Source organism: Sus scrofa, chromosome 6 (genome assembly GCF_000003025.6).
Source record: "Sus scrofa isolate TJ Tabasco breed Duroc chromosome 6, Sscrofa11.1, whole genome shotgun sequence".
In the NCBI taxonomy this organism is placed as follows: domain Eukaryota; kingdom Metazoa; phylum Chordata; class Mammalia; order Artiodactyla; family Suidae; genus Sus; species Sus scrofa.
In genome coordinates this window covers 89,792,755-89,819,853 of record NC_010448.4, presented here as the reverse complement: position 1 = coordinate 89,819,853, position 27,099 = coordinate 89,792,755, and the positions used below count along the sequence as shown (strand labels likewise).

Sequence of the window (27,099 nt, the reverse complement as noted above, 5' to 3'; positions counted from 1 at the left end):
ATCAAGCCAGTAACAAAAAAAAAAAAACAATTTCAGGCATTGCAATTTCAGAGGTTATGAGGTATTACCATAATTTAACACTACCCTCAAATTCCCCAAAGAAACATTTTGAAACCAGATAAGAACGTCAGAACAATAGCCAACTGCTGTCACAGAAATCATTACTGGTAGCCCACATGAGTGTGTACATGTGAACACAAAAGAAATGAAGAGAAATGTCTTATCAGCATCATTCGTAAGAGTCCAAAACTATAAATAACCCAAAAGGCCATCAACAGGAAGTGGGTGAATAAAATGTGGCATAAACTTGAAGACAGCCTCAGTGACCCATACCTCCTATATTGGGCCAGTCACTCTGGGGGCAGCCAGTCAAGCCTTCAGATAAATGCACCCACAGTCAACATCCTGGCTGTAATCTCATGAGGAATTTATTTATTTGTTTATTTATTTATTGGTCACCCCACAGCATAGGGAATTCCTGGGCTAGGGATCAGATCCAAGCAGCAGTTGGCAACACCAGATCCTTTAACCTCCTGTGCTGGGCCAGGGATTGAACCTCTGTCCTACTGCTACAGAGATGCTATGGATCTCATTGCACCATAGGAGGAACTCTAATCATGAGGAATTCTGAGTCAGAACCACCTGCTAAGCCTCTCCCAAATTCCTGAACCATAGAAACCATGGTCAATAATAAATGTTTATTGTTGGGGCAATTTGTTCCACAGCAATAGATAACTAACACAAACTATACTGTATAGCAGAGGTCAGCAAACTTTGGCTGCTGCACCAGATCTAGGCTACAGCCTATTTATTGTATTGCTCTTTGAGCTTAGAAAGTTTTTTTTTTTAATATTTTTAAAATATTGTACCCAAAAAAACAAACAGAAGAATATACAACAGAGACCACACATAGCCTCAAAACCTAAAATAGTTACTGTCTGGACCCTTAAAAAAAACATTTACCAATCCCCGGTATAGTGCAGTGATAATGAACTACTGCTACACACAGACATACGGGGTGGTGGTGGGGGAAGCTTTTACTCTTATTTATTTATTAATTTTTGCTTCTTAGGGCCACACCCAAGGCATATGGAAGTTCCCAGGCTAGGGGCTGAATTGGAGCTGCAACTGTCAGCCTACACCACAGCTCATGGCAACACCAGATCCTGGGCCCACTGAGTGAGGCTGGAGATCGGATCCACATCCTTATGGATACTAGTCGATTTGTTTCTACTGCACCCCAACGGGAACTCCACAGACATACTGAGTGAAAGAAGTTGAGGGAAAGAAGCCAATACAAAAGAATATCTACTATGTGACTTTATAGAAAATTCAAGGGCAGGCAAACTAATTCCTGGTGTTCCAAGTCAAGCTGATAGTTTGATTTGATGAGGGAAGAAGAGAGGTCGTGATCGGTAGAGGGCGAGAGAGGCTTCTGAGGTGCTGGTGATATTCTTTTCTTGATCTGGGTGGTAGTTCTCTAAGTTATATAAGTAGTTCACTTTGTGACTACTCGTTATGATTGTGTTCTTCTGGATGCGTGTTGAACTTCCATTAAAAAAGAATTTGTTTGAAAAATCATTAGAGAGTTAAAATTGGGCAATTTCTAGAAGCCCAGAAATTTCTAGTAAACAGTCATAAAACTATTTAAATTATAATTGGGGGCTCCGTTCTTTCCAAAAGGAGAGAATTCATTGGTAGTATTAAACAGTACTGCAGGAGAGAGTCAATTCTAGTATTTAAGAGTGTGGCTTCTAGAGTCAGTCTGCCTGGTTTCCAAGAAATAATTCTAGTGTTGAACAGGTCTGTGACCTTGGGTAAGTTACTTTGCCTCACCATGCCTCATTTTCCTTATCAAGAAGGTGAAGATAAAAAAAAATGGTGCCTACCTCATAGGATTGTCTTAAGGAATAAATAGTATAATCCTTGAAATTCACTCTATCAGTTGCTTATTGCTGTGTAATAAGCATCTCAAAATTTAAAATAGCATCTGTGTTTGTTTTCTCCTGATTCTGAAGATCAGAAATTTAGGGAAGATGTGTTATCCGGGTTCTCCAGAGAAAAAGAACCAATAACTAATAGGATATATATTACTTACATATATTTTATAGATAGATAGTATATATAAATATGTAATAAGGTCTCTATCTATCATAGATATAGAGAAGTAAGAGTTATATCAATGTATTTGTATCTATAGAATCCATGAGCCATCTATTTCTCAATATAGGTATATAATGTATATTATAATCATATGACCCACTCTCTTATAGATACCGATATAGGTACGTAGGTATATAATAAGGAAATAGCTCTCACAATCAAGGAGCTGAGAAAGTCCTAAGATCTGCACTGGGCAAGCTGGAGACTTGATGGAGAGCTAATGGCATTGCTCCAGTCTGAACTTGAAAGCCTGAGGAGTAGGAGAGCCAATGGTATGAATTCCAGTCCAGACTTGAGCCCCCGGGCAGAGGAATATCCCAGCTGGAATATCCCAGCTCCAAGACAGGCAGAGGAAGGATTTTTGTCCTATTCAGGCCTTCAAGAGACTGGATGAGGCCTGACCACAGGGGGTGGGCAGTCTGCTTGACTCAGTCTACCAATTTAGATGTTAGGCTCATTCAGAAACCCTCCTGGATACACCCAGAATAATGTTTGACCAAACTTCTGGGCATCCTGTAGCCTAACCAAGTTGACACATAAAGTGAACCATCACGGCAGGACTGGCTCATGTGCACCCAACGTGGTTCATCTAGGACTGGAGGCTCCAAAATGGCCCCACCTACATCTTTGAGGACTTGCTGCTGTCGGTTCTCCTCCAAGTGGCCCCACTCACTGGCCACTCTCTCCAGAAGGATGATTGGTCTTCTTTCCTTGGAGGCTGAGCTCCTAGAGAAAAAGAGGAAGTTAAAAGATCTCTTAAGCCGGAGCTCTGAATTCCTAAAACCTCATTCCACTGCATTCTGTGGATCAAAGCAAGTCACAGGCCAGCCCAGATTTAAGGAGGAAGGAACTAAGAGACTCCGCCCCTGGGCGTGGCAGGAGTGGCAGGCTTGTCTGGAATGGGGAACCGTGTCTTTGCACATAGTCAGCCCTTTGGTCCCCAGAGTACGTATCCTCCTCGCTTGCATACCAGACCCCAGAGTTCAGTCCGTCCAAATCACTATCATCTCTTCTTGAACTACTGCCACAGCCCCCTCTTTCTTGCCTCGCCCTTAGAATGTTCTCCACACAGTAGCCAGAATGATCATGTTAAAATGTAAATCAGGAGTTCCTGTCATGGCTCAGTGATTAACGAATCTGACTAGGAACAATGAGGTTGCAGGTTCGATCCCTAGCCTTGCTCAGCGGGTCAAGGACCTGGCATTGCCATGAGCTGTGGGGTAGGTCACAGACGTGGCTCAGATCTGGCATTGCTGTGGCTGTGGTGTAGGCCGGCGGCTACAGCTCTGATTAGACCTCTAGCCTGGGAACCTCCATGTGCCGTGGGTGCGGCCCTAGAAAAAGACCAAAAAAAAAAAAAAAAATGTAAATCGGATCATATCACTCCAGTGGCATCCCTCACACTTACACTAAAATCCGGATTCTGTGCGGTGCTCTGGCTCCTAGCAACCTCTCCACTCATGTCTTCTTCTCTTCTTTCCTTGCTCACTTCTATTCTAACAACCCTGGCCTTCTTGCCACTCCTCAAACACCCCAGGCTCATTCTGACCTCTGGGCTTTTACGCTTGCTGCCCCTTCCCCTAGAATGCTCTCCTCCCAGATCTTACGTGGCTGACCTTTCCACGTCACCTAATGCGCTGCTCAAATGTCACCTCCTCAGGAGGTCTTCCCTGACCCCCCTACTCAAAAACAGCTCCCTCATCCCACACCTGAGCACTCTTTCCCTGATGCAGCTTCATTTTCCTTCAGGGCACCCCCTAAAAGTACCTATTTACCTATTTTCTTATCCGTGGTCGCTCTGCCCCACTCGAATAAAAGTTCCATGAAAGTAGGAACTGGATTTCCCCAAACACAAAACAGCACCTTGCACATGACAGGCGCTCGATGCGTATGTGTTGAGTAAGTGAAAGAGCCTGGGATCCACCTGTAGCAAGAACACTGGGAAGGCAAAGCCAGCGACATTGACAGTATGTTCTGCCCTGGCCTGTACACCTCGACTCCAGCCTTATCACTGGTTTCCGCCATCAGACTCTGGTGTTTCAGCAAAGGGGACTAAAGGGGACAAGCTGGAGACAACTGATGTAAGATGCAGTTGGAAAGGACAATAACTGGTCCTCATTCTGGCTCCAGCGGTACATATGGATGGTTCTAGGATGACAGATCATGCATCTGCTTTCTGTTTCACTATACATACCACCTTTCTGCAAGAGACAACTTAGTATGTCCTACGGCCATGAGGAAATAGGCAGAGGTGAGCACAAGAGGCAAGGAAGAGAAGAAACACGTATGATGGTGTTCCTGCTATGTGCTGAGCAGTTTCACATGTATTATCTCACTTAACACTTAAAACAACAGGTGTTGCTGTGCATTTCACAGACATGGAAACAAGGCAGCTAGGTGGGTCAGCATCATTTGCTGATGCTGGTGGGTGTGGCAGCAGGAAGTGTGCCAGGAGAAGGTTTCTCTTCTTCTCTGTCTGTCGCTCTGAAAAGCCCAGCATGTGTCCCGTGATAATGACCCATCCCTGTACCGAATCGCTGAGATGTTCGCTCTTCCCCACAGTGGTGTCCTGTGGCCACCCGGGCATCCCGCCCCATTCCCAGATGTCGGGGGACAGCTATACCGTGGGGGCGGTCGTGCGTTACAGCTGCATGGGCAAACGGACTCTGGTGGGAAACGCCACCCGCATGTGTGGGCTGGACGGACACTGGACTGGCTCCCTCCCCCACTGCTCAGGTACGGGGGCCTGGTGTCGGGGAGAGGGGTCTGACCTGACTGATGGAGATGGGTGAGCTCCTGAGGTGTGAGTGTGACAGATGGATGGAGGGAGGCCAACCTTTTGAGCACAGGTATCAGAGGTCCCAACTGGACTTTAGTCCTTGGTGGTCTGAGCTCCCATTCATCCCTTTAGTCAGCTCTGGTCAAGTCTGTACTTCCAAGACATTGCAAAACTGGGAGTTCCCACTGTGGCTCAGCGGGTTAGGAACCTGACTAGTATCCATGAGAATGCGGCTTTGATCCCTGGCCACACTCAGTGGGTTAAGAATCCACTGTTGCTGTGAGCTGAGGTGTAGGTCGCAGACTCATCTTGGACCTGGTGTTGCTGTGGCTGTGGCATAAGTAGCAGCTGCTGCTCCAGTTCAACTCCTGGCCCAGGAACTTCCATGTGCTATGGTTGTGGCCCTAAAAAGCACAAAAAGAGAAATTGCAAACCTAGTGAGGAGACACTTTGTGAGGTCACCTATGGCCAGAGTCATGTCCAGACACTTATTTCCATGAGGTCCCGGGAATAGCCCAAGTCTTCCTGTGGTTCAGCCCAGGTCCCAACCCACTGCTGTATTGTCTCCTTCCCTGTTGGGGACTCCTGGGCCCCAGCCTACTTCCCTTTCTACATCGCTGCCTCTCCCATTTGTCCAGCATCCTCGCTGCCTGGTGGAATGTAGTTCTTCCCAAAGTGCTAACACACCAGTCCCCGGACTTTTCCTATGAATGAATTTCTTTAACTGCTAATCTCTATGGGGACGGGGACAGATGTTATCAACACAGCGAATGCAGGGAAATACGGAAGCCCCCACACCCTAGGGTCCAGAAATTCATCTGTAATATCATAGCAATACAAAACATTGGAAATTGTATTGTCCCCACAGAAACAAATAAATTAGCACCCCTACAAATTTCTCTTCTTCGAGGTGAGCCTACTAATCTCACTAATCGCCCAGGTCATGAGCCAGACAGGACTATACTGGGACTCCTATGGCCTGTGAAGCGAGCCCCAGACTCCTTTCTGTTTGGGCTTCTGTTGGAAGTGTCTTAGGGAGACTGGCATGGGGAAGGCAAGGATCATGCATACGGAGGCCTCCTGAATCATCTTCCGAGCACGTTCGAAGGGGAAGAAGTGTTCCAAAGAAGAAAGGCATGCATTTCCCATCCCCACACCCTTCCAAACATGCCTTTGTCCAGTCTCTTTGGTGTGAATGTATCTCCTCATGGGGCTTAGAGGAAAAGGTTAAGAGGAAGGGACACTAGTTAGGAGGCTCCTTCAATGTAGTTCAGGCTGGAGAAGTTGAGCACCTAAGACAGTGGACCTGGGAAGGGAGAGGCTGCTAGTGGAGAAGACGGGAAAGGGAGAAGGCCAGCTGGGACACTCCACACTGGCACAGGCCAAAGAACAGAAGGTATGACGTCCCCCACAGAGTCATCCCTCTGCCTTCTTTCTGCCCTTGCCACGTGGCCCCCAGGGACTCATCCATGACCTCAGACTTCTGTGTTCTTTGACCACCGAGTGCTGAGGACTAATGACTAAGGCAGGCACCTGTCCAGCGACTTGAGCTAGACGCACAATCCGTCTCACTGCCCGCATCCTTAGGGCCCACTGCCTCCTCTTAGCAGTGGCCTGCATCTTTCTCCCTCCCAGTCCTCCCTTCCCTTTCCTTCCATGCTATAAACACTGTCGGGGGGGTTCTGGTCCATAGGCACGAGCGTGGGAATTTGTGGTGACCCTGGCACCCCAGCCCACGGCATCCGTTTGGGGGACAGCTTTGCGCCGGGCAGCCTGATGCGCTTCAGCTGTGACGCTGGCCATGTGCTCCGGGGATCGTCAGAGCGAACTTGTCAAGCCAACGGCTCGTGGAGCGGCACCCAGCCTGAGTGTGGAGGTAATGCATACGACCATTCTTCTTTCCCCCTTGCCTGCGCCCAGGCTCCTCCCCCGTGCTCATACGCGAAGCACCTGCCCTCACAGGCACGGATAAAATCCAGGGCCCCATTTGAACCCTTGGCCTGGTGAATAGTAGACATCAACAGATGGTTCACATTCATTCTCACTCGTAATCCAAAGGCAAACATACTCCCAACCCTAACCTAAGACGGGAAGAAACCAGGGTAAACTAAGTTTAGTGCATTTATTCATTTATTTCCCATATAGTTTCATTCAACAGCTGTGTGCCTAATACTACGTAGTATGTGCTGGAGACACAACAGTCCTGGAGACAGACACCCCTTGCCCTCTTGGAGCTTCCCGTTTAAGGGAAAACACTGTGTTTAAATAGCATCCAAAGTGCCAAAAGAAATACAAATCCAGGAGTCCGTCATGGCTCAGTGGTTAACAAATCTGACTAGCATCCATGAGGACACAGGTTCAATCCCCAGCCTTGCTCAGTGAGTTAAGGATCCCGTGTTGCCCTGAGCTGTGGCATAGGTCACAGACTCGACTCGGAACCCAAGTTGCTGTGGCCGTGGCGTAGGCCGGCAGCTACAGCCCCGATTCAACCTAAAAGACAAAAAAAAAAAAAAAAAAAGGCAAAAACAATACAAATCCAATTTTTTAAAAACCCTTTAAAAGTAATATAAGCCCTTCATGACGTTTCCTGAGGTAGCCCCAGTGGGCAAAATTATATCTTTCCACACATTCCTAAACTTCCAAAGGAAAAAAAAGCAAAAACAAACAAAAAACCCCCCACACTTTTTATTATTTTTAATATTTATGTATTTATTTATTTTGTCTTTTTAGGGCCACACCCATGGCATATGGAGGTTCCCAGGCTAGGGGTCCAATGGAAGCTATAGCCGCCGTCCTACACCAGAGCCACAGCAACGCCAGATCCGAGCAGTGTCTGCAACCTATACCACAGCTCACGGCAGTGCCAGATACTCACCTACACCACAGCTCATGGCAATGCCAGATACTTAACCCACTTAGTGAGGCCAGGGATCAAACCTGTGTTTTCATGGATACTAGTTGGGTTCATTACTGCTGAGCCACAACAGGAACTCCCAACAAGCTCTTTTTAAAAATCTGTCTCCCCAGTGTCTGTCTTTTTGTAGCTGCTCTTCAAATTGTGCTGTCGCTCTCTCTCTCCCTTCCTCCCTCCCTCTCTCTCTCTCTCTCTCACTCAAATACAGCCTGCATAGCACTCTCCTCCTTAGGAAGCAGTTCAACAACTAAGAGTAAGATTGAGTGAGAAAGTGTTGGAAGGGGAAGGACGCAGTGTGAAGTCATCACCTAGCAGAGGAGATGTGGGCATGAAATAGGGAAATAGGGAAAGATGGAATTACCAGGCAGCACAGAAGCCTCATTAAGTTAAGAGCCATTAACTTAGAGGGACAGTAGTCAGCACTGGTCTGGGTGTTTGTTCAAACACATTTTGCTTATAGATGCAGGCACAGGATGGATGAAGCATTAGGCGTAAGGTCGGGGTTTTGTTAAGGGATTAAGACATTGGCAGAAAGTGGCAAAGGGGAGATGAGGGTGTACACACAAAACAATGAGGGTGAGGGACCTTGGCATCCAAGTTGGGTAAGGATGGAATGGGTTTATGCATAAGAGGCAGTGAAAAAGTGGTAGGATCAATGGATTATAAGTCCCACAAGGACTAAAAATCACCAGAGAAAAAATTCCAGAGGAAGGAAGCTACAGAGATAAAAGGCAGTGGGTTTTTGTCCATAGAGAATGGGCTGCATGAAATTGAGATGTGGCGTAGCCCTGCAGAGCAGAGGGAGGTGCCCTGGCCCATGATCAGGGGACGCCTTCCCAGGAAGTGATATAGAAGGAATCGGTGCCCACTCTCACTTGTCTCTCCAAAGTCCTGCCTTTCTGGGGATGCAGTTAGTTTTGATAGGACTTTGTAGGCATAGTAAGAGAGGTTTGTGATAGTGGGGAGTGTATCGGCAAGGGGAGAATTTAGTATAGTCTCCAATATCCACTGTGCCCAGGTCCCCTTTGTTGCCACTCAGGTCCCAGGATGGAGTTAGCCACCATGTCAGGAGTGTTCAGGGAACAGAAAGTGGGTGGCTAAGAGTTTCGACTAGGAAGCAAATATTTGTTGAATGAGTGTGTGTGCGTGTGTGCACAACAGGTACATAGCTCTTTGTGACTTCCCTTGACAAGCTCCCACTTACTTTTCGGGGCTCTACTCCAATTCTTATCTTAGCCCCATTAAACTGTTACCTTATTAGTGCTTTTATTCCTTCAAGTATAGCACTTATTACACCATAATTTTTTTTACCTTTTATTTATTTATTTTTCTAATGTACAGCATGGTGACCCGGTTACACATACATGTATACATTGTTTTTTCTCACTTACATGTTCCATCTTAAGTGACTAGACAGAGTTCCCAGGGCTACACAGCAGGATCTCATTGCTAATGCATTCCAAAGGCAATAGCCTGCATCTATTAACCCCAAACTCCAAATCCATCCCACTCCCTCCCCCTCCGCCTTGGCAACTACAAGTCTATTCTCCAAGTCCATGAGTTTCTTTTCTGTGGAAAGGTTCCATTGTGCCATATTTTAGATTCCACATATAAGTGATATCATATGGTATTTGTCTTTCTCTTTCACCATAATTTTTTTAATGGTAGACTTTTTTTTTTCTTTTTGTGCCACACCTGTAGCATATGGAAGTTCCCAGGCTAGGGGGTCAAATCAGAGCTGCAGCTGCCAGCCTGTGCCACAGCCATTGGGAACACTGGATATGAGCCACATCTGTGACCTACGTGACGGTGACTAACAATCATTTGAATTCATGGCTCTGGAGTTCCAGACTGTAGTTTTTATATCCATTCTCTATTCCAAGGAACCAGAGATCTTTAGAAAAGTGACTGATTCCATAACTGGGGCAGGAAATATACAAGATAAGCATGGAACATCGTGTCCCTCCAGCAAGGAATCTACCAAATATAACAGGGTCGAATCAAAGGAACTCAGGAGCCAACTTGAAGGGTCTCCCACTAGCCAAAGATGGGTTAATTTGAGCATCAACAAGAATAGAGGTGGCAACAGGTGACAACTAGCAAATAAATTTAAATCCATGAATTCAAATGATTGTTAGTCACCCTTTGGCGCTTGCTAGGGAACCAACTCATCATCATTCTGATGTCTGACTTTAAAAAAAAAAAAAATCAAACATTATCCTTCCTGCATGAACTCTATTTCACAGTAAACAAGTAGTTGACAATGGGGTGCTAAAGCAGGAAGAATTATGGAAATGTCACCATTTCTATCCCCTAATGAAATAACAAATCTGGTCAACAATATTCAATTTCTGTTAAAACCATTAAGTGAAAACTCATAGGAAATTTATGATGCCAGATCAGCATCATAAATTTATGACCCACTGATCAGTCTCAACTCCATGAATAAGGAAACTAGACATTCTGTGCCTCCTAATGCGATGCAGTAGGAAAGACGCAAAGCTGCCTGCAGTACCTTTGCCAAAACGCAGAACTTGGGAGTTCCCACTGTGGCTCGGCGGTAACAAATCCAACTAGTATCCATGAGGATGCGGGTTCAATCCCTGGCCTTGCTCAGTGGGTTAAGGATCCAGCATTGCCTTGAGCTGTGGTGTGGGTCGCAGATGCAGCTCGGATCCTGTGTTGCTGTAGCTGTGGAGTAGGCCAGCCGCTGAAGCTCTGATTCGACCCCTAGCCTGGGAACCTCCATATATCTCAGGTGCAGCTCTAAAAAGACCAAAAAGCAAAAAAACAAAAAGTAGAATTTGACTACAGAAACTACAGGGGACAAAAGAGCACGCTGAACAAGGCCTCCCTGGGGCTGTTAGTATATCCAGGCAGTGGGAAATTCTACTGGATAAATGTCCTAATTTCTGCAACAGATAAACTATAGGAGAGGGTAATCCAATAACCTCTGGGTTCAGAGTCCAAGAGATTCGCCAACCAAATGTCACATGCAGCCCCTATTTGGGTGGTGGTTCTAACAAATTAACTATAAAAAGAGAGAGAGATGGTTGAGGGAAACGAAGCACCGATTGGATATTTGGTGATATTAAGGAATCATTTAAATTTTAAGTGTGGTAATAAGAGTCTTCACTTTTAAGAAATCAGAAAAAAATCCCTACAGGTCTCTCCTCCCCTCCTGAGGGTGAGATGATCTGACATGAAAGCATCATGAGGGGCGTTTCAAGCCGAGGGATCCTTATGTAGCACGTGGTCCGCACTCTGGGCAGCGCTCAGCCCCCCACCCCCACCCCCACCCCCACCCCAGGGATGCCTGCCCTTGTTCATATGGATAATGTGTTCTTCCGGCTTCCTAGTGATCTCTTGTGGGAACCCCGGGACTCCAAGCAATGCCCGAGTCGTGTTCAGTGACGGCCTGGTTTTCTCCAGCTCCATCGTCTACGAGTGTCGGGAAGGGTACTACGCCGCTGGCCTGCTCAGCCGGCACTGCTCGGTCAATGGCACCTGGACGGGCAGTGAGCCCGAGTGCATAGGTGAGAAGCCTGGTCCCCGGGGCTCTGTGGCAAGTGGTGTCCGAGGCCGTCAGGTTCCTCCCTGCCGAAGAAGGAGGCTGACCTGGGGCGATTAGGAGGGCTGGCCAGCGTGGTGGGACACGACCCTGAGTAAGACTCATACAAATAGCCTCCAGGTACTGAGCACGTGGTTCCTGACAGCCCCTGAGTTCAGTGCTTTGTCTCACATGCGTTACATCTTTGGATTCTTCCTGGGACCCCATGAAGTAGACACTATTAGTTCTACTTTACAGATAATACAGCTGAGACTGAGAGGTTGAGAATACACACACACACACACACACACACACACACGCACACGCACTAATAGTATATATGTATATTATTAATATGTGCACGCACACACACACAGTGTATACATATATAGATGCTATTTTAGACTCCACCAGTCCCTTAGGCTTTCTTTTCCTTTTTCAGGGCAAACCCCCAGTACTCAGTCTAATTCTCTTTCCACTTGAACGCTGCGGCCATCCGCTGTCTTTGTTAATTCCCTCTCTCCCGTGGACCGATCCTCACCCCAGCCTGGCTCCCAAACGTGGTGTAACCCCAGAGCTCCCCTTTCTTGCTTCTCCTAAAGGCAGCTGCAGACCCTTTTCTTTGAAAAGCAAGTCACTCTGGGACCCCGATGGAGGGACGTGACCAGATGAAAGAATCTGACAATACTCTCCCTTTCAGAGTCCTCCCTCTGAAATCCCATGTCCAGTTCACTTTTGTTCTGAGGCCAGAGCTCACCAACCCCCACCCTCACCTGAGACCATAACATAGGTGGGGCCTTTGCAGAGGTCCTAGGCCACAGACCCCACAGAGGCTTCCCAGGCAGAAGCGCAGGTGGAAAGATGCCCTTCCCAGCAGACAAATTGTCTTATCTGGTCCACTAGCATCTCTTAGGCTTTTCAACCTGGAAACCTCCCTCTCCTGGGACCCCAGCCTCATTTATGAAGTCGGGTACTTCGTTGCAGAGGTGGGGGCTTTATTTTTTATGGCACATGGAGGTTCCAGGGCTAGGGGTCAAATTGGAGTTGCAGCTTCCAGCATACAGCACAGCCACAGCACCCTACACGGCAGTTTGCAGCAATGCCGGATCCTTAACCCACTGAGCAAGGCCAGGGATTGAACCTACATCCTCATGGATGCTAGTCAGGTTCTTAGCCCACTGAGCCATAGTGGGAACTCCAAGGCATGTGCTTTAAATAAGACGGATGGATTTCACAGCCCAAGTTGCTGGAGTGTATCAGTGTGGCGCAGGCAGGGACAAGGGAACAAAGACCAGCTTTGCAAGGAAACGGCTGCAGGGACCTTAGAATGGACAGCGCCCTACTAGAAACCTACAAAGAGACAGGCCATTCTTGATCTGACCATTTTCCTTCCCGAACACGTGCAGGGCGTGATAGGGGTGGTGTTGGACTGCTGGGTGGAAGGGGCATCTGGGCTGGGAATGAAGGATGCTCTGTCTCCTCATCCTAGTCATAAACTGTGGGGACCCTGGGATTCCAGCCAATGGCCTCCGGCTGGGCAATGACTTCAGATACAACAAAACTGTGACCTACCAGTGCGTCCCTGGCTACATGATGGAGTCACACAGGGTGACCGTGCTGAGCTGCACCAAGGACCGGACGTGGAATGGCACCAAGCCAGTCTGCAAAGGTGTGTTTAGGGGCCCGCAGATACAGACACAGGGGAGGTACAAAAGGCAGGCGGGGTTCTCGAACACCCAGAAGGGAGGGGGTGATGAAGCAGAGCCCTCGCATCTTATGTGGGGCAGGGCGGGGGCGGGGGGTGGGGATGTGCAAGGTAAGGATTGATCCCTGAACCTCTGCCGGGAGGGAGTGGGAAGGTCCTGGGTCTTGAACCTGGAGGAGAGGGCCTTGCAGAGAGGAGTGGGTGGCAGTAAGGTGCAAAAAGAAGATCTCCAAGTGAGAGGGGTCGTTCCTGATTCCTCCCACCTGGCCCAGACTCCCAGCAAGCACAGGGTGGCCCGTGACATTGGGGCCAGCAACCCGGCCCTGGTGTCCCCAGGACAGACAGCCCCAGCACTCAGCCTGCTTTGGTCTCTCCCAGCCATCATGTGCAAGCCGCCGCAGCTCGTCCCCAATGGGAAAGTGGTGGGGTCCGACTTCACATGGGGCTCCAGCGTGACGTACGCCTGTCTGGAGGGGTACCAGCTCTCCTTGCCTGCCGTGCTCACCTGCGAGGGAAACGGGTCCTGGACCGGAGAGCTGCCTCAGTGTTTCCGTAAGTTGTTCACGGGAGTTCTCCAGGGCAACCCATCTGCTGCCTCCCCACCCCTACCCTCTTCTGAGCTCTGCTGCTGGAAGGTCCAGAAGGAGAGCCCTCACCCCGACACCCCAAATCAGGGAGAAATTTTGGCAAGGACACCATTACAGAAGGAAGGGGTTTTATTTATTACTCATGTATTTAATTTTTGGCTGTGGGGTTCCCGGGCCAAGGATCGAACCTGCACCACAGCTGTAACCAGAGCCACAGCAGTGACAATGCCAGTTCCTTTAACCTGCTGAGTCACGAGGGAACTCCAACGAAGGGGTTTTAAAGGAAGAATATGAGAATTATCTCAGTTGAGTCCTGACTCCTGTCACTGTGTGACGTCACAGTGGAAGGAAGTTAAGCCAGAGACAAGGGAGGAGTTTCTTAACCTGAAAAATTGTTAACTGGATGGGTTAGAACCCAAAGATGGGGATGGGAGGGGGCAGGCGGGGCTGGGCCAGAAACGTGCCTGGCTTCAAGGAAAATACTTTGCACAGAAAAGACTCTGGGGCACCTGTGACTTTCTGGCAAGAGAGTCATTTCCTATCTCCCTGGCTCAATTGAGCCTCAAGTCTCAAAGAGCCTCAAGTCCATTCCAGGGCTCGTTCTATACCGAGTCCCCCAAAGAAGCAAGTTCCAGGTCAGTTATTCTTGTCTTGCCCCATAATCAGGCTCTGGATTGTTTTCTCAGTGTCCATGCTTTGGACAAACGGTAGGACCACTTTTTTCTTTCTGCTTGGCTTTATTTTAACACTGCCGAAAACTATCAGCATGCTCACAACACTGCTTGGGGATCTCTGAAAATTTGCTTCAGTTTGGGAAATTTCCGCCGAGATGAGGGCCCGTAAACGTGAATGCAGGAAAGGCAGCCTTTGGTGCGTGGTTAACCCCTTAGACCTTTGCATTTCTCCAGGGAGGCATCAGGAAGGTAGCGGGTCTCTGGGGTGAGTCTTCTTTTCTTGAGAAAGAGCTGGATTGGTTTTTTAAAATGAATTATGATTATCATAAAAAATCATACTATATCTGAAAATACAAAGAAGAAGGAAATAATCACTCGAATCCTCTCTCCCAGAGAAAACCAGTTAGGCTTGTCGTTCTACTTCCACGCAGTTAGCACGCAGCTTTGCATGTTTAGCGGTATGTATGCAATTTTCGGTAAACAGTATGGAGCCATGTTGTTCACAACTTGTATTCATTGTTAGGCCATCAGCCCCTTGTTCAATCAATAAGTACTAGTCTATGCATCATCATTTTTAATGGCTTTCAAGAATTTCCTTGCAGATGCCACAACCAGCTTAATCTCCTACTGGAGATGAATTTGGGTTTGAGTTTCTCCAGTGTAATCATGTTAGAAGCAGTTCTGCAGTAAAAGGCCTTGAAAACAGTATTTCTTTACCCTCGTGGTCAAGTTTGAGGAGGGAGGCTGCTGGGTTGACCAGCATGTACACTATACTTCTTGATATATGTTCCCAGACTGTCTTCTAGAAGGATCGTCCCAATTTACACTCCCCCCACCCCAGCAGTTGATGAGATTTCTTGACTCACACCCTCATTTAGATTTTGCCAATATTCTTAATATTTACCAGCCTGAAGAGTTTTAAAAAATCTCTCTCTCTCTCTCTTTTTTATTTTTGTTTTTTTTTGTTTGTTTGTTTTTTTGTTTTTTTTTTTCATTTTTTATCTACACACCAGGCTTGCAGAAGTTCCCAGGCCAGGGGTAGAACCCGAGCCACAGCAGCTACCTGAACCGCTGCAGTGACAATGCTGAGCCACACGGGAACTCCAGATATCTCATCATTTTAATTGGTATCACATTGCTTATTAGCAAAACTGAGCTGCTCTTTCTTTGCACCCATGTGTATGTCTTATTCTTTGAGTTGCCTCTTCCTGGATGTGGTGACTTCTGACTGGTTCAGCCTTTAGCTGACTTCTAATTGGTCCATCCAGGTTCCCCGGCTTCCAGGGCCAGGCTTCTATTTGATTTTGCATCTGATTATAAACCTCATGACCCTGTGTACACACACACACACACACACACACACACACACACACACACACACACACCATAGCATAGCATGAAGAATGTGCTTCACACTTCAAGTTATGTCTTGGGGAACTTGGCCTTCCATGGCCAATTTTTAATGACACTCTCTGATGAACCAAATGAAATGGACACACCCAGGCACTATTCACTGCAGGGCACATGCACACTCTTTGGAAAGACATTTGGCAGTATGTTAAGAGCTGTGAACACACTCAAACCTTTAAAGATCGTAAGTTCACTCATAGAGAATTCCTCTAAGAAAATAGTACAAGTTAAAGAAAAGCCAGGTGTAACGATAATAATAGAAAATGCCTAATATGAGGGTTATGATAAGCTGCAATCATGATACAACATCTCATTGCAAATTTAATGTAGCTGATAATCAATAATGCTGTCATAAACATGGATAATGTTTATAGAATATCATATGAACAAAGCAAGGTCAACAGCACCTGGACGTCGGGTTTGCAGCCATGCACTCGTTTCCATACACCTAAACAAAGACAAGGAGGAAATGAGCACAAAAATGCAAAAAAAAAAGGTGTTTTGGGTCACAGGATGATAGTTTATTTTTTTCTCCATGTTCTAAACTTCCTGTAATGTTGCTCCATTACTCGGCTGTGATTATTAAGAAGCACTTGAATGTGGAAGGGAGAAGAAACACACAGCAACACGGAGGCAGGTGTAATCACCCAGGGCTGCCCCGCAACCAGGAAGAAAGCAGTACAAAGACCAGAGATGGTTGGCGGGGGTGGTTGAGGGGGGCGAGCAGACCGAGTTCCAGAAAGCGACTTGGACCTGCCTTTCTTCCTCGACTTCCCAGCTGTGTTCTGCGGAGACCCCGGCGTCCCACCCCGTGGGAGAAGAGAGGACCGAGGCTTCTCATACAGATCGTCCATTTCCTTCTCCTGCCAGCCCCCTCTGGTGCTGGTGGGCTCTCCACGGAGGTTCTGCCAGTCAGATGGGACGTGGAGTGGTACCCAGCCCAGCTGCATAGGTGAGAGGTGACCTGGGGCAGAGTGTGTGCCAGCAGGTGGGGATCCTTCTTGGAGGGCCTGAGATGATGACTTTGCTTCCCTGTCTTAAGTATCTCATCTGCAAAAGGGGCAAGTCCTCCTCTGAGCACCTTAGACGGGACGTGAGTTCCTGGGCTGCCGGGACTTACCTGGTCAGCCGGGACTTACCTGGTCAGCCAAGGCCATGACTCAGGTGGAGATTCCAAAAGGCGGGGAGGTCAGGACATGACTCCACGTGCTCCCCTCCATCTGTTTCTTGGGGTGAGCGGGGGCAACGGCAGCCTCCATGACCACGGTCTGTTTCTTTGTTTTGCAATCCAGACCCGATGCTGACCATGTGTGCAGACCCTGGCATGCCGCAGTTTGGGATACAGAACAGTTCCCAGGGCTACCAGGTAATGAGGTCAACCGAGATGGGGCCCTTTCTGCCTCCTGTCCCTCCCTGTCACTGTCAGTCTCCTAGGACCCGGGGACCTTCCTCAGGATAGCGCGAGGGGAGACGGGACCTTGGACGCTGGAGTGCTTCTTCAAGCCAGGAGGCACAGGAGCCCCCTCAGAAATGGGCAGGCATTTCCACCAGCTCAACTCAGAATCCACTGTGGCTCAGTGGGTTAAGAACCTGACTACTGTACACGAGGGCCCAGGTTCGATCTCTGGCCTCACTCAGTGCGTTAAGGATCTAGCATTGCTGTGAGCTGCAGTGTATGTTGCAGACGTGGCTTGGTTTCAGCGTTGCTGTGGCTGTGGCGCAGGCCAGTGGCTGCAGCTCTGATTCGACCCCTGGCTTAGGAACTTCCTTATGCTTCGGGTGCGGACCTAAAAAACAAGCAGATGTGGACGAACAGACTCACACATGGCTCCACAACCACTTCCCAGCAACCCCATGTGGTTGGGGCAGGGTGTTTGCGGACACACAGAAACGAATGAGGCAGGTGGACTTTCTGTCCTCAGGGCACCCATGCCCCGCGGGGCTCAGACAGGGTGGCAGGAGCCAGCAAGTGCCACACGGGAGGCAGGCTTCTGCCCAGTGGGCCCATCCAGTGGGCTCCAGGCTCCAGGGACACATCTCAGAATCAGCTTCAGAGGGAAAGGCTTTGGACAGCCTGGATGGGACACTGAACAGAAGGAAGCAGGAAAAGATGGGTGTGTTCAGGCAGGAGCATGAACTGGAGCCCACCAAGTGCCCAGGGGAGTCTCAGGGACTGAGCTGTAAGTGGCAGGCTGGGATCTAGCCCCCAAATGTGATTTATCCACTCAGTCTATATTCAACAAATATTTACTGCCATGAGGTATTTCTAAGCACTAGGGATATAGTGGGAATAAGACAGCCTGAGTGCCTGTTCTGAGGGGGCTCCTGGGCTGATGGCAATAAATAAATAAGGTCACTTCTGAAAGCGATACGCTCTCCAAACGGTATAACATAAAGGGACATGACGTGGTGGGTTGCTCTTTCAGGACCCTTAGGGAGGGAAGAGGCCTCCTAAACTAGAACGGTGGTGCCCCTGATGAGAAGGGCCAGCCCTGGACAGAGCTGGGTGGGCATAGCTGGCAGAGGCAGCAACCAGGGTGGAAGAGCCCTCGGGCAGCGGGGGGGGCTTGCAGGTTTCAGGATTAGAAAGCAGGCCAGCCAGGTGGCCCAGAGGGTAGCGAGAGAGAAGGACGTAAAGCCGAAGCGCTTGGCTGGGTTTAAAAACAACCCGTCCCTGCCTTGTGAACTTAAATCACATCCCAGGACCCAGAAATTGTCATCACAGAAACCAACCCCGGAGATGCTCTCGTACACGTTACCAGCACATGAGAAAAATCGTGCTGTGGTCCCACCATGGCGGATCACACAGCAGTGACAAGGCAAGAACCATTGCTCTCCACCACGTGGGTGGATCTTGGAGACATGGTGTTGAAGGTCAAAGGTGGCAGAATGCTATTTCTAGAAAGATTAAGACCGAGAAGAGCTTAACATCATTTAGAGATTTAGGTACACATGTGGAATCGAATTGTTTTCCCACTAAGCAAGGAAATGAAAAACACAAAATTCAAGATGGTGGTTTGCACTTGGAGGGCACAGGAGGGCCACGAAGACAGTTACCACCGTGTCAGTGGTGTTCTGGCCCTTACGCTGAGAAGTGGGCTCAACTTAAGGTGCCCATTTTGTGATGATGATTGACATCTGTGTCTGTTCCATATATTCTTTACTACGCATCAAATATCACGTAATAAATTTTGGAAAGATTTAGGGCATTGGCATCCCACTGTGGCATAGTGGAAAGGAATCCAACCAGTATCCATGAGGATGCAGGTTCGATCCCTGACCTTGCTCAGTGGGTTAAGGATCCGGCATTGCTGTGAGCTGTGGTGTAGGTCACAGACACGGCTCAGATCTGGCATTGCTGTGGCTGTGGTGTAGGCCGGCAGCTGCAGCGCTGCTTCAGCCCCTTGCCTGGAAACATCCATATGATGCAGGTGCAGCCCTAAAAAAAAATAAAGAAATAAAGAAAAAGAAAAAGAAAAGAAAGTAGGGCATGGACTGGGTCATGTGGGACCTTGAGACCATGATAAGAATCTTGGATTTTATTCTCAGTATCAAGGGAAACCACATAAGGTGATTCAGTCTGATCCATTATTTGAACACTCACTCAGGACCCTGAGGGGAGAATGAGTTGTAGGAGGTTAGGAATGGAAGCTCTTGGACAAATAGGCCACTACTGCAGCATCTGGAGAGAGAGGTGAGGGTGGGACTGAGCCAGGGCAGTGACCACGAAAATGGAGGGAGGTGAAGAGGTCAGGATGTACGTTGTAGGCAGAACCAAGAGGACTTGGTGACGGATTGGATTGCGGGGTTGAAGGAAAGGAAGGAATCAGGGATGACTTCAGGGTTTTGATTTGCACAGCTGGGTGCAGAGAGGTGCCATTTGCTGAATGAGGTGATGAAGTACAAAACACAATCAGGTTGGCACCGAGGAAGGGAGTGGAAATTCAGTTTCACCTCGTGAGGAGTTCCCACTGTGGCTCAGCAGGTTAAGAACCGACATAGTCTCCATGAGGATATGGGTTTGATCCCCAGCCTTGCTCAGTGGGTTGAGGATCTGGCATTGTCTCAAGCTGCAGTGTCAGTCAAGGAAGCGGCTCAGATCTGGTGTGACTGTGGCTGTGGCGTAGGCCAGCAGCTGCAGCTCCAATTCAACCCCTAGCCTGGAACTTCCATATGCCACATGCAGATGCGGCCTTTAAAAAAAAAAAAAAATTCACCTTGCACTGTTCGAATCCACTCCCAGAGATAGTGGGCTCATCCTTTTATGATGATGATTGACGTCTATATCTGTTGCATATATTCTTTACTATGCATCAAATATCACATAATAAATTTTGCAAAGACTAGAGCATTGGCGTTCCCGTTGTGGCATAGTGGAAAGGAATCTAAGGAGTTCCGAGGAGAAACCCAGGAGTGTTTTGAGCTGGGGAAGAGCATGAGCCGAGATGCAGTTTAGGAAGCCAACTTGGCAGTGTTGTGCCACCTGGTTTGGAGATGGAGAGATGGAGCTGGTGGTTGCAGGGATGTTGAATCAGACAGTGGAAGAGCTTGTGGAAGGTGAGGGTGGGGAAACAACGGAGCAGAGGGAGAGATGCAGGGAGGGCAATTCTGCTTAAGAGATGCTTACAACACACAGCCCGGTTTCTGTAGGGAACACGCCCTGAAAGAATTTACAGATTCATTGAAGGAAGAGACACACACCCAGTATGATTCTGTTTTGCACAGTTCTTCACATTTTAGAAAATGCTTTGAAATCCACCATCACATTTGAGGGTCCCAACATTCTGGTGTGGTCGTGGCAGGGATGGTCCTCCCAAGTCTCTACAGAGGAAGCCTAAGGTGTAGAGGTTTTGTGCAGCCTGGCATCCCGTGAGGATATGTAGAAGCCAGAACTCGGACCCAGGATCTTCTGATTCTGAGTCAGGCACTCCGTCCACCACAGCAGAGTATGATATATCCCACGTGAGCATCGATCTGGCCCAGGGAATTGGGTGAGGCCTCAGAAGAGACATAGCATCAGCTGCCTCAAGGAATAAATGACTTAACCAGGCAGAGAGACAGAAAGGTGGGAGGGAGGGGGTCGTGGGAAAGCAAGCAGCCAAGTGATGGGTATGAAGCATCCGCTGGATGGAAGGTGACCGTGGGAACTTCCATCCTGACCACAGGTTGGAAGCACGGTGCTCTTCCGTTGTCAGAAAGGTTACCTGCTCCAGGGCTCCACCACCAGGACCTGCCTCCCCAACCTGACGTGGAGCGGAACCCCGCCCGACTGTGTCCGTGAGTGCCCAGCTCGCCTGCATCCCAGACAGCTTCTCCTGGCCACGCAAGGTCTCCCCAAGCTGGGCATCCAGGGTGTGCTTGAATGCTCTGAAGGACAGGGAGCTCACAACTTCTCGTTGGGACCAATATTGGTCTCTCTGCACCCCTGACCCCTTGGGGCCCTGCAGAAGATATGTCCACACACAAGCCTTTTTGGTATTTGAAGGCAATTCCTGTGCCTTAGCAAAGAAAAAGAAAGAACTGACCCCTGGCAGCAAATACTAACAACTACAAGGCCAGTCCTACAGATGAAAGATTGCAAGCTTTGGACCCTAATTCCTCCTCTTCCAGAAAAGAGCTGCTGGCTTAGGCTCCCCCAGGGTGACTGAGTTGGTATCCACATGCTCTCCACCGTGGCCACTCATATTGACATCAAGGCTGGGGCGGATCAGGGCTGGGGTGGGTGGGTTGGGTTGGGGGTGGGAATGGGGGGGCGGTGGGGGGAACGGGGAGGGGTTTCTGGACAAGAAAGGGAAGCGAGAGGGAAAGGAGAGGGATGTTTCTTTGAGAGACAGGGCAGTGGAGGAGAGGCCCCTGGAGACCCAAATCTCCCCATGCCCAGCAATCTCTCCTCTTGTCCAGCTCACCACTGCAAACAGCCAGAGACACCCACCCACGCCAACGTCGGGGCCCTGGACTTGCCCTCCATGGGCTACACACTCATCTATTCCTGCCAGGAAGGCTTCTCCCTCAAGGGTGGCTCTGAGCACCGCACCTGCAAAGCAGATGGCAGCTGGACAGGCAAACCGCCCATCTGCCTGGGTGAGTGTGCCCCCTCGACGAACCTCTCCAGGGAGGGAGGCCAAGGGCACAGCTGACCTTGAGTGAAAGATAGCCAAAGAAGAGAAAGAAATGTGGTTTCCAAAAACTGCACCCCACTTCTGAGGGGTTGGGTCTAGGAGAGGAAACCAGAGCCATCAATCCCAAGAGGCAGAGAGCGAAGCCGTCCCAGGTTGTAGCTTGCTACCTTCTGCCTGAGCTTAAACACTCTCCCAGGATTATACTTAATCACCAGACAGAGAAAAGCTCTTTGTTCCACCAGAATGAAGAATATTATAGCCTTGATAAAGCAGTGCCCACTCACAGATCCCTTGGGGTGACCAGAATGCCCCAGACCTTCCTCCTCTTCTCCATTCATTTATCCTCTATTTACAGGGCATCATCACTGTGCATGCAGTACTGGGCATGGGGATGGGGAGGTAAAAGAGCAAACCCTGCCCTCAGGGAGCTCATGTTCGTCTGGGGATGACACACTTGTCATCAGATATAATAGTACCTCCAGGAACACAGAGATGCTCTGAATACTGTGGGGATGAGGAGGAAGGGCACTGATGGAGCCTAAGGGGGAGGGGAGAATCAGGGAAGGCTTCCTGGAGAAGGTGATCTGAGTCAAGTCTTAGGTGAAGAATCCAGCAAGGATAAAGGATCCGTTCGGCACTGGGCTGGCATTCAGCTCTCTCTCCCAGGTGCTGATCTCATCCATCCCAGACATTGTTCCAAGTGCTTCGTGTGCACTAACTCCTTAATCCCTGCAATCATCCTATCAGGCCTATGTTATTCATGTCCCCATTTAATATAGGAGGAAGCCGAGGCACTGAGAGGTTAAATAACATGCCTAAGGTCACCCACTGGTAAAGGGAAAGAGCTGAGATTCATACTCTGCAGGTCTAACCTCAGAATCCAGGCCTTTAAGGGTTTTGCTGTCCAGCCCCTCAGAAAGAGAAGGCTACAGGTTCAGAGCCTTTATCAGAGTTAGACTTTCATAATGTGTTTTCATTGTATGAATTGTTGTAAATGTCTTTTGTGGAAAGAAATATTTGTGTTTCACCCATGGTAGTGATATAAGGTTTCTTCCTTGGAGTATATTGGTTTGACTTTTTATTGTGGTAAAATATACAAAACATAATATTTACCATTTTAACCATTTTTAAGTGTACAATTGAATAGCTAAGTACATTCACAATAGTATACAACTGTCATCGCTACCCATTTTCCGAACTCTTTCATCATCCCAAACAAGAACTTCATACCCATATTGTATAATAACTTCCTAGGAGTTCCCGTCATGACTCATCAGTAACGAACCCAACTAGGATCCATGAGGACTCGGGTTCGATCCCTAGCCTCACTCAATGGGCTAAGGATCCGGCCTTGCCATGAGCTGTGGTGTAGTTTATAGATGTGGCTCAGATCCCGCATTGCTGTGGCTGGGATGTAGGCCAGCAGCTGCAGCTCCTCTTCGACCCCTAGCCTGGGAACTTCCGTATGCCACAGGTGCAGCCCTAAAAAAGGAAAAAAAAAAAAACAAAAAAACAAAAAACTTTCCATTCCCTTTTCCCTCCAGCCTCTAATAACCTTTATTATACTTCCTATTTCTATGAACTTGCCAATTCCACCACCTCAGGCTAGTGGAATATTATCACATGTGTTCTTTTGTGACTGGATTATTTCACCCAGTATAATTTTTTTCAAGTTTCATCCATGTTGTAGCACTATGACTATTTCATTCTGTTTTAAGGCCTGAATAATCTACGGATGGGTATATCACCTGTGGTTGATCCATTTATCCATTGATGAACATTGTAGTTGTTTCCACTTTGGGACCATTATGAATAATGCTAATTTGAACATTTTTTGTATGGATATATGTTTTCAATTCTCTCGGATCTATATCTTGAAATAGGCTAACTCAGCGTTTAACAGTGTAAGAAACTGTCAAACTGTTCCGCAAAGTGCCTTTATATTCACCTTGCATTCCTACCAGCGAAGCACCAGGGGTCTCACTGCTCTCCATGCTTGCCAGTACTTGTTATTGTCCATCTCTTTAAGTAGAGCCATCCTAAGTAGCTGTGGAGTAGTATGACATTGTGGTTTTCATTTACATTTCCCTAATGGCTAATGATGGTGAGCATCTTTTCATTTGTTATTGGCCATTTGTGTATCTTCCTTGGAGAAAAGTCTATATTCAGATCCTTTGCCCATTTTTTAATTGGGCTATTTGTCTTTTTATTGTTGAGTTATAAGAATTCTATTTTTTTATCCTGTTGATTTCTTTTATCCAGCTTTATTGAGGTATAATTGACAAATAAATTGAAATATATTTAAAATGTACATGATAATTTGATATACATTGTGAAAGAATTCTTACCATCAAATTAGCACATCCATCACCTCACCTATTTATCTCTTTTTTTTTTTTTTTTTTTGGTGAGAACATGGAAGTTATGCAGTGCAGTATTATCTACTATAGTTACCATATTATTACATATACATCTTATAACTGAAAGTTTATCCTTTTACCAGCCTCCAGCTACTTCCTTCTCCCCAAGCCCCTTGCAACCACCATTCTCCTCTCTGTTCTTATGTGTTTGACTTTTTTCTTTTTAGATTCCACATATAAGTTGTAACCTGTGATATTTATCTTTCTCTTTCTGGCTTATTTCACTTAGCATGATGTCCTCTGAATTCCTCTATGTTACCACAAATGGCTGAATAATATTACATTGTATGTACACAGCACATTTTCTTTATCCATTCATCTATCAATGGGAAGTTTGTTTCCATAGTTTCTCTATGGTGAATAATGCTGCAGTGAAATGGGAGTACAGGTAAATCTTCGAGATAGTCATTTCATTTCCTTTAGATATACAAAGTCGGATTGCTGGATCCCTTGGTAGTTCAATTGTTAATATCTTGAGGAAACTTCATACTGTCTTCCATACTGGCTGTACCAGTTCACATTCCCAACAGTGTACAAAGGTCCCCTTTTCTCTACATCCTCATAAGCATTTGTTATCTCTTATCCCTTCCATGATAGCCATCCTAACAGGTATAAGGTGGTATGTTGTTGTGGTTTTGATTTGCATCTTCCTAATGATTAGTGATGGTGAGCACCTTTACAAGTGCACACGGAATGTTCTCCAGGATAGATCATATGTTAGACCACAACACAAGTCTTAATAAATTTAATTTTTATTTTATTTTATTTTATTTTATTTTGTCTTTTTAGGGCTGCACCCACGGCATATGGAAGCTCCCAGTATAGGGGTCAAATTGGAGCTGTAGCCGCTGGCCTACACCACAGCCACAGCAATACCAGATCCCAGCTGCATCTGTAACCTACACCACAGCTCACAGCAATGCCAGACCCTTAACGCTCTGAGCAAGGCCAGGGGACGAACCTATATCCTCATGGATGCTAGTCAGATATATTTCCATTGAGCCATGATAGGAACTCCCAGTCTTAATAAATTTAAAAAGATTGATATTGTATCAAGAATCTTTTTTGACCACAATGGTCTGAAACTAGAAATCATTTACAAGAAGAAAATTGCAAAATTCACAAGTGTGTAGAGACTAAACAACATGCTCCTGAGCAAACAGTAAGTCAAAAAAGAAATGAAAGGGGAGATCAAAAATATCTTGAGATGGAAACAGCATACTAAACTTACAGGATGCAGCAAAAGCAGTTCTAAGAGGAGTGTTTATAGTGATAAATGCCTACATTAAGGAAAAAAGAAAAACATGAAATAACCTAAATTTCCATCTCAAGAACCAGAAGAAAAAGTACAAACTCAGCCTAGAGTTAGTAGAATGAAGAAAATAACAAAAAAGCAGAGCAGAAATAAATGAAATAAACTAAAAAAAAAAGGGAAAGATTACTAAAACTAAGATTTTTTTTTAAGATAAACAATCCTAAAATTTGTATGGAACCACAAAAGACCCTGAGTAGCCAAAGCAACCCTGAGAAAGAAGAACAAAGCTGGAGGCATCACACTTCCTGATTTCAAATTATATTTTACAAAGCCATAGTAATCAAAGTTGGCAATATTTACCCCATTTTGTAGGTTGTCTTTTCACTTTCTTTTTTTAATTTACAGTACTTTCTTTTTATTTCATTCATCATCTAAATTAAGGTCTATTTTATGCTGTGTTAAGTTTTTTCTTTTTTTTTCAGAGGTAGGAATTTTTTACAGCCTTACTGAGATATAATTGATATACAAAAACTGCATATATATAATGCATGCAGTTGGGTAAGTTTGGATCTTTTCCTTTTCTTGTTGGTGCCCTTTTAAGCTTAAAAGTTTTAATTTTGATGAACTCCATTTTATCTATATTTTATAGGCTTGCTTGGTCTTTTACTCTTATATCTAAGAAACCATTGCCTAATCTAAGGTCACAAAGATTTTTGCCTATGTTTTCTTCTAAGTGTTTTGGGGTCCAAATTCATGCTGTTGCATGTGGATAGCCAGTTGTCTCAGCATCATTTGTTGAAATAACTATTCTTCTCTCATTGGATTGTCTTGGCACCCTTTTCAAAGGGCATTTGGCCATAAGTGTGTGAGCTTATATCTGGATCCTCAGTTTTATTCTATTGATATTTATAACTATCCTTATGCTATTACCACACAATCCTAATTACTATAGCTTTAGAGAAGGTTTTAAAGTTGGGAAGTATAAGTCCTCCTTTTTGTTCTTTTTCAAGATTGTCTTGGCTATCCTGAGCCCCTTTTATTTCTACATGAATTTTAGGACTGGATTGACAATTTCTGCAAAACAGACAGCTTGGATTTTGATAAGGATTGTGTAGAATCTGTACATCAATTTGGGGAGTGTTGCCATTTCAACAATATGAAGTTTTGCAATCCATGAACATGGGATATCTTTCCATTTATTTAGATCTTTAATTTCTTTGACAGTTTGTAATTTTCAACATACAAGTCTTATACGTCCTTGGTTACAGTTATTCTTAAGTATTTTATTTTTTAATGCTATTATAGGTACTGGTGTCTAAAAATACAAAATGCTTTAGATGCAGTTGAATCTCAACTCAACCCCTTTCTGTAAGACCTTGGGCAAGCCCTTTACCTCTTAACAAGTTTCTCTTTTATTAAATGAAGAAATAATGTCTACCTCAGTTCTGAGAGAAGGACTAAAGGGAATAACATGGACAGAGTGCCTGGCACAGTGTCTGGCACATGGAATGCTTTCCTCCCTC

The 27,099-nt window shown here is 46.7% G+C and overlaps 1 protein-coding gene across 1 annotated transcript in view; it reads left to right on the top strand.

Annotated features, from left to right (window-relative positions):
- The window catches only part of CSMD2 (CUB and Sushi multiple domains 2), a 646,642-nt gene that overhangs the window by 605,126 nt on the left and 14,417 nt on the right, over positions 1-27,099 (top strand). Inside the window, 9 exon segments of the mRNA XM_021095859.1 lie at positions 4,726-4,899; positions 6,636-6,818; positions 11,216-11,392; positions 12,896-13,075; positions 13,490-13,663; positions 16,561-16,734; positions 17,075-17,148; positions 20,948-21,059; positions 21,684-21,863. Coding sequence (XP_020951518.1) covers positions 4,726-4,899; positions 6,636-6,818; positions 11,216-11,392; positions 12,896-13,075; positions 13,490-13,663; positions 16,561-16,734; positions 17,075-17,148; positions 20,948-21,059; positions 21,684-21,863 — 1,428 coding nt within the window.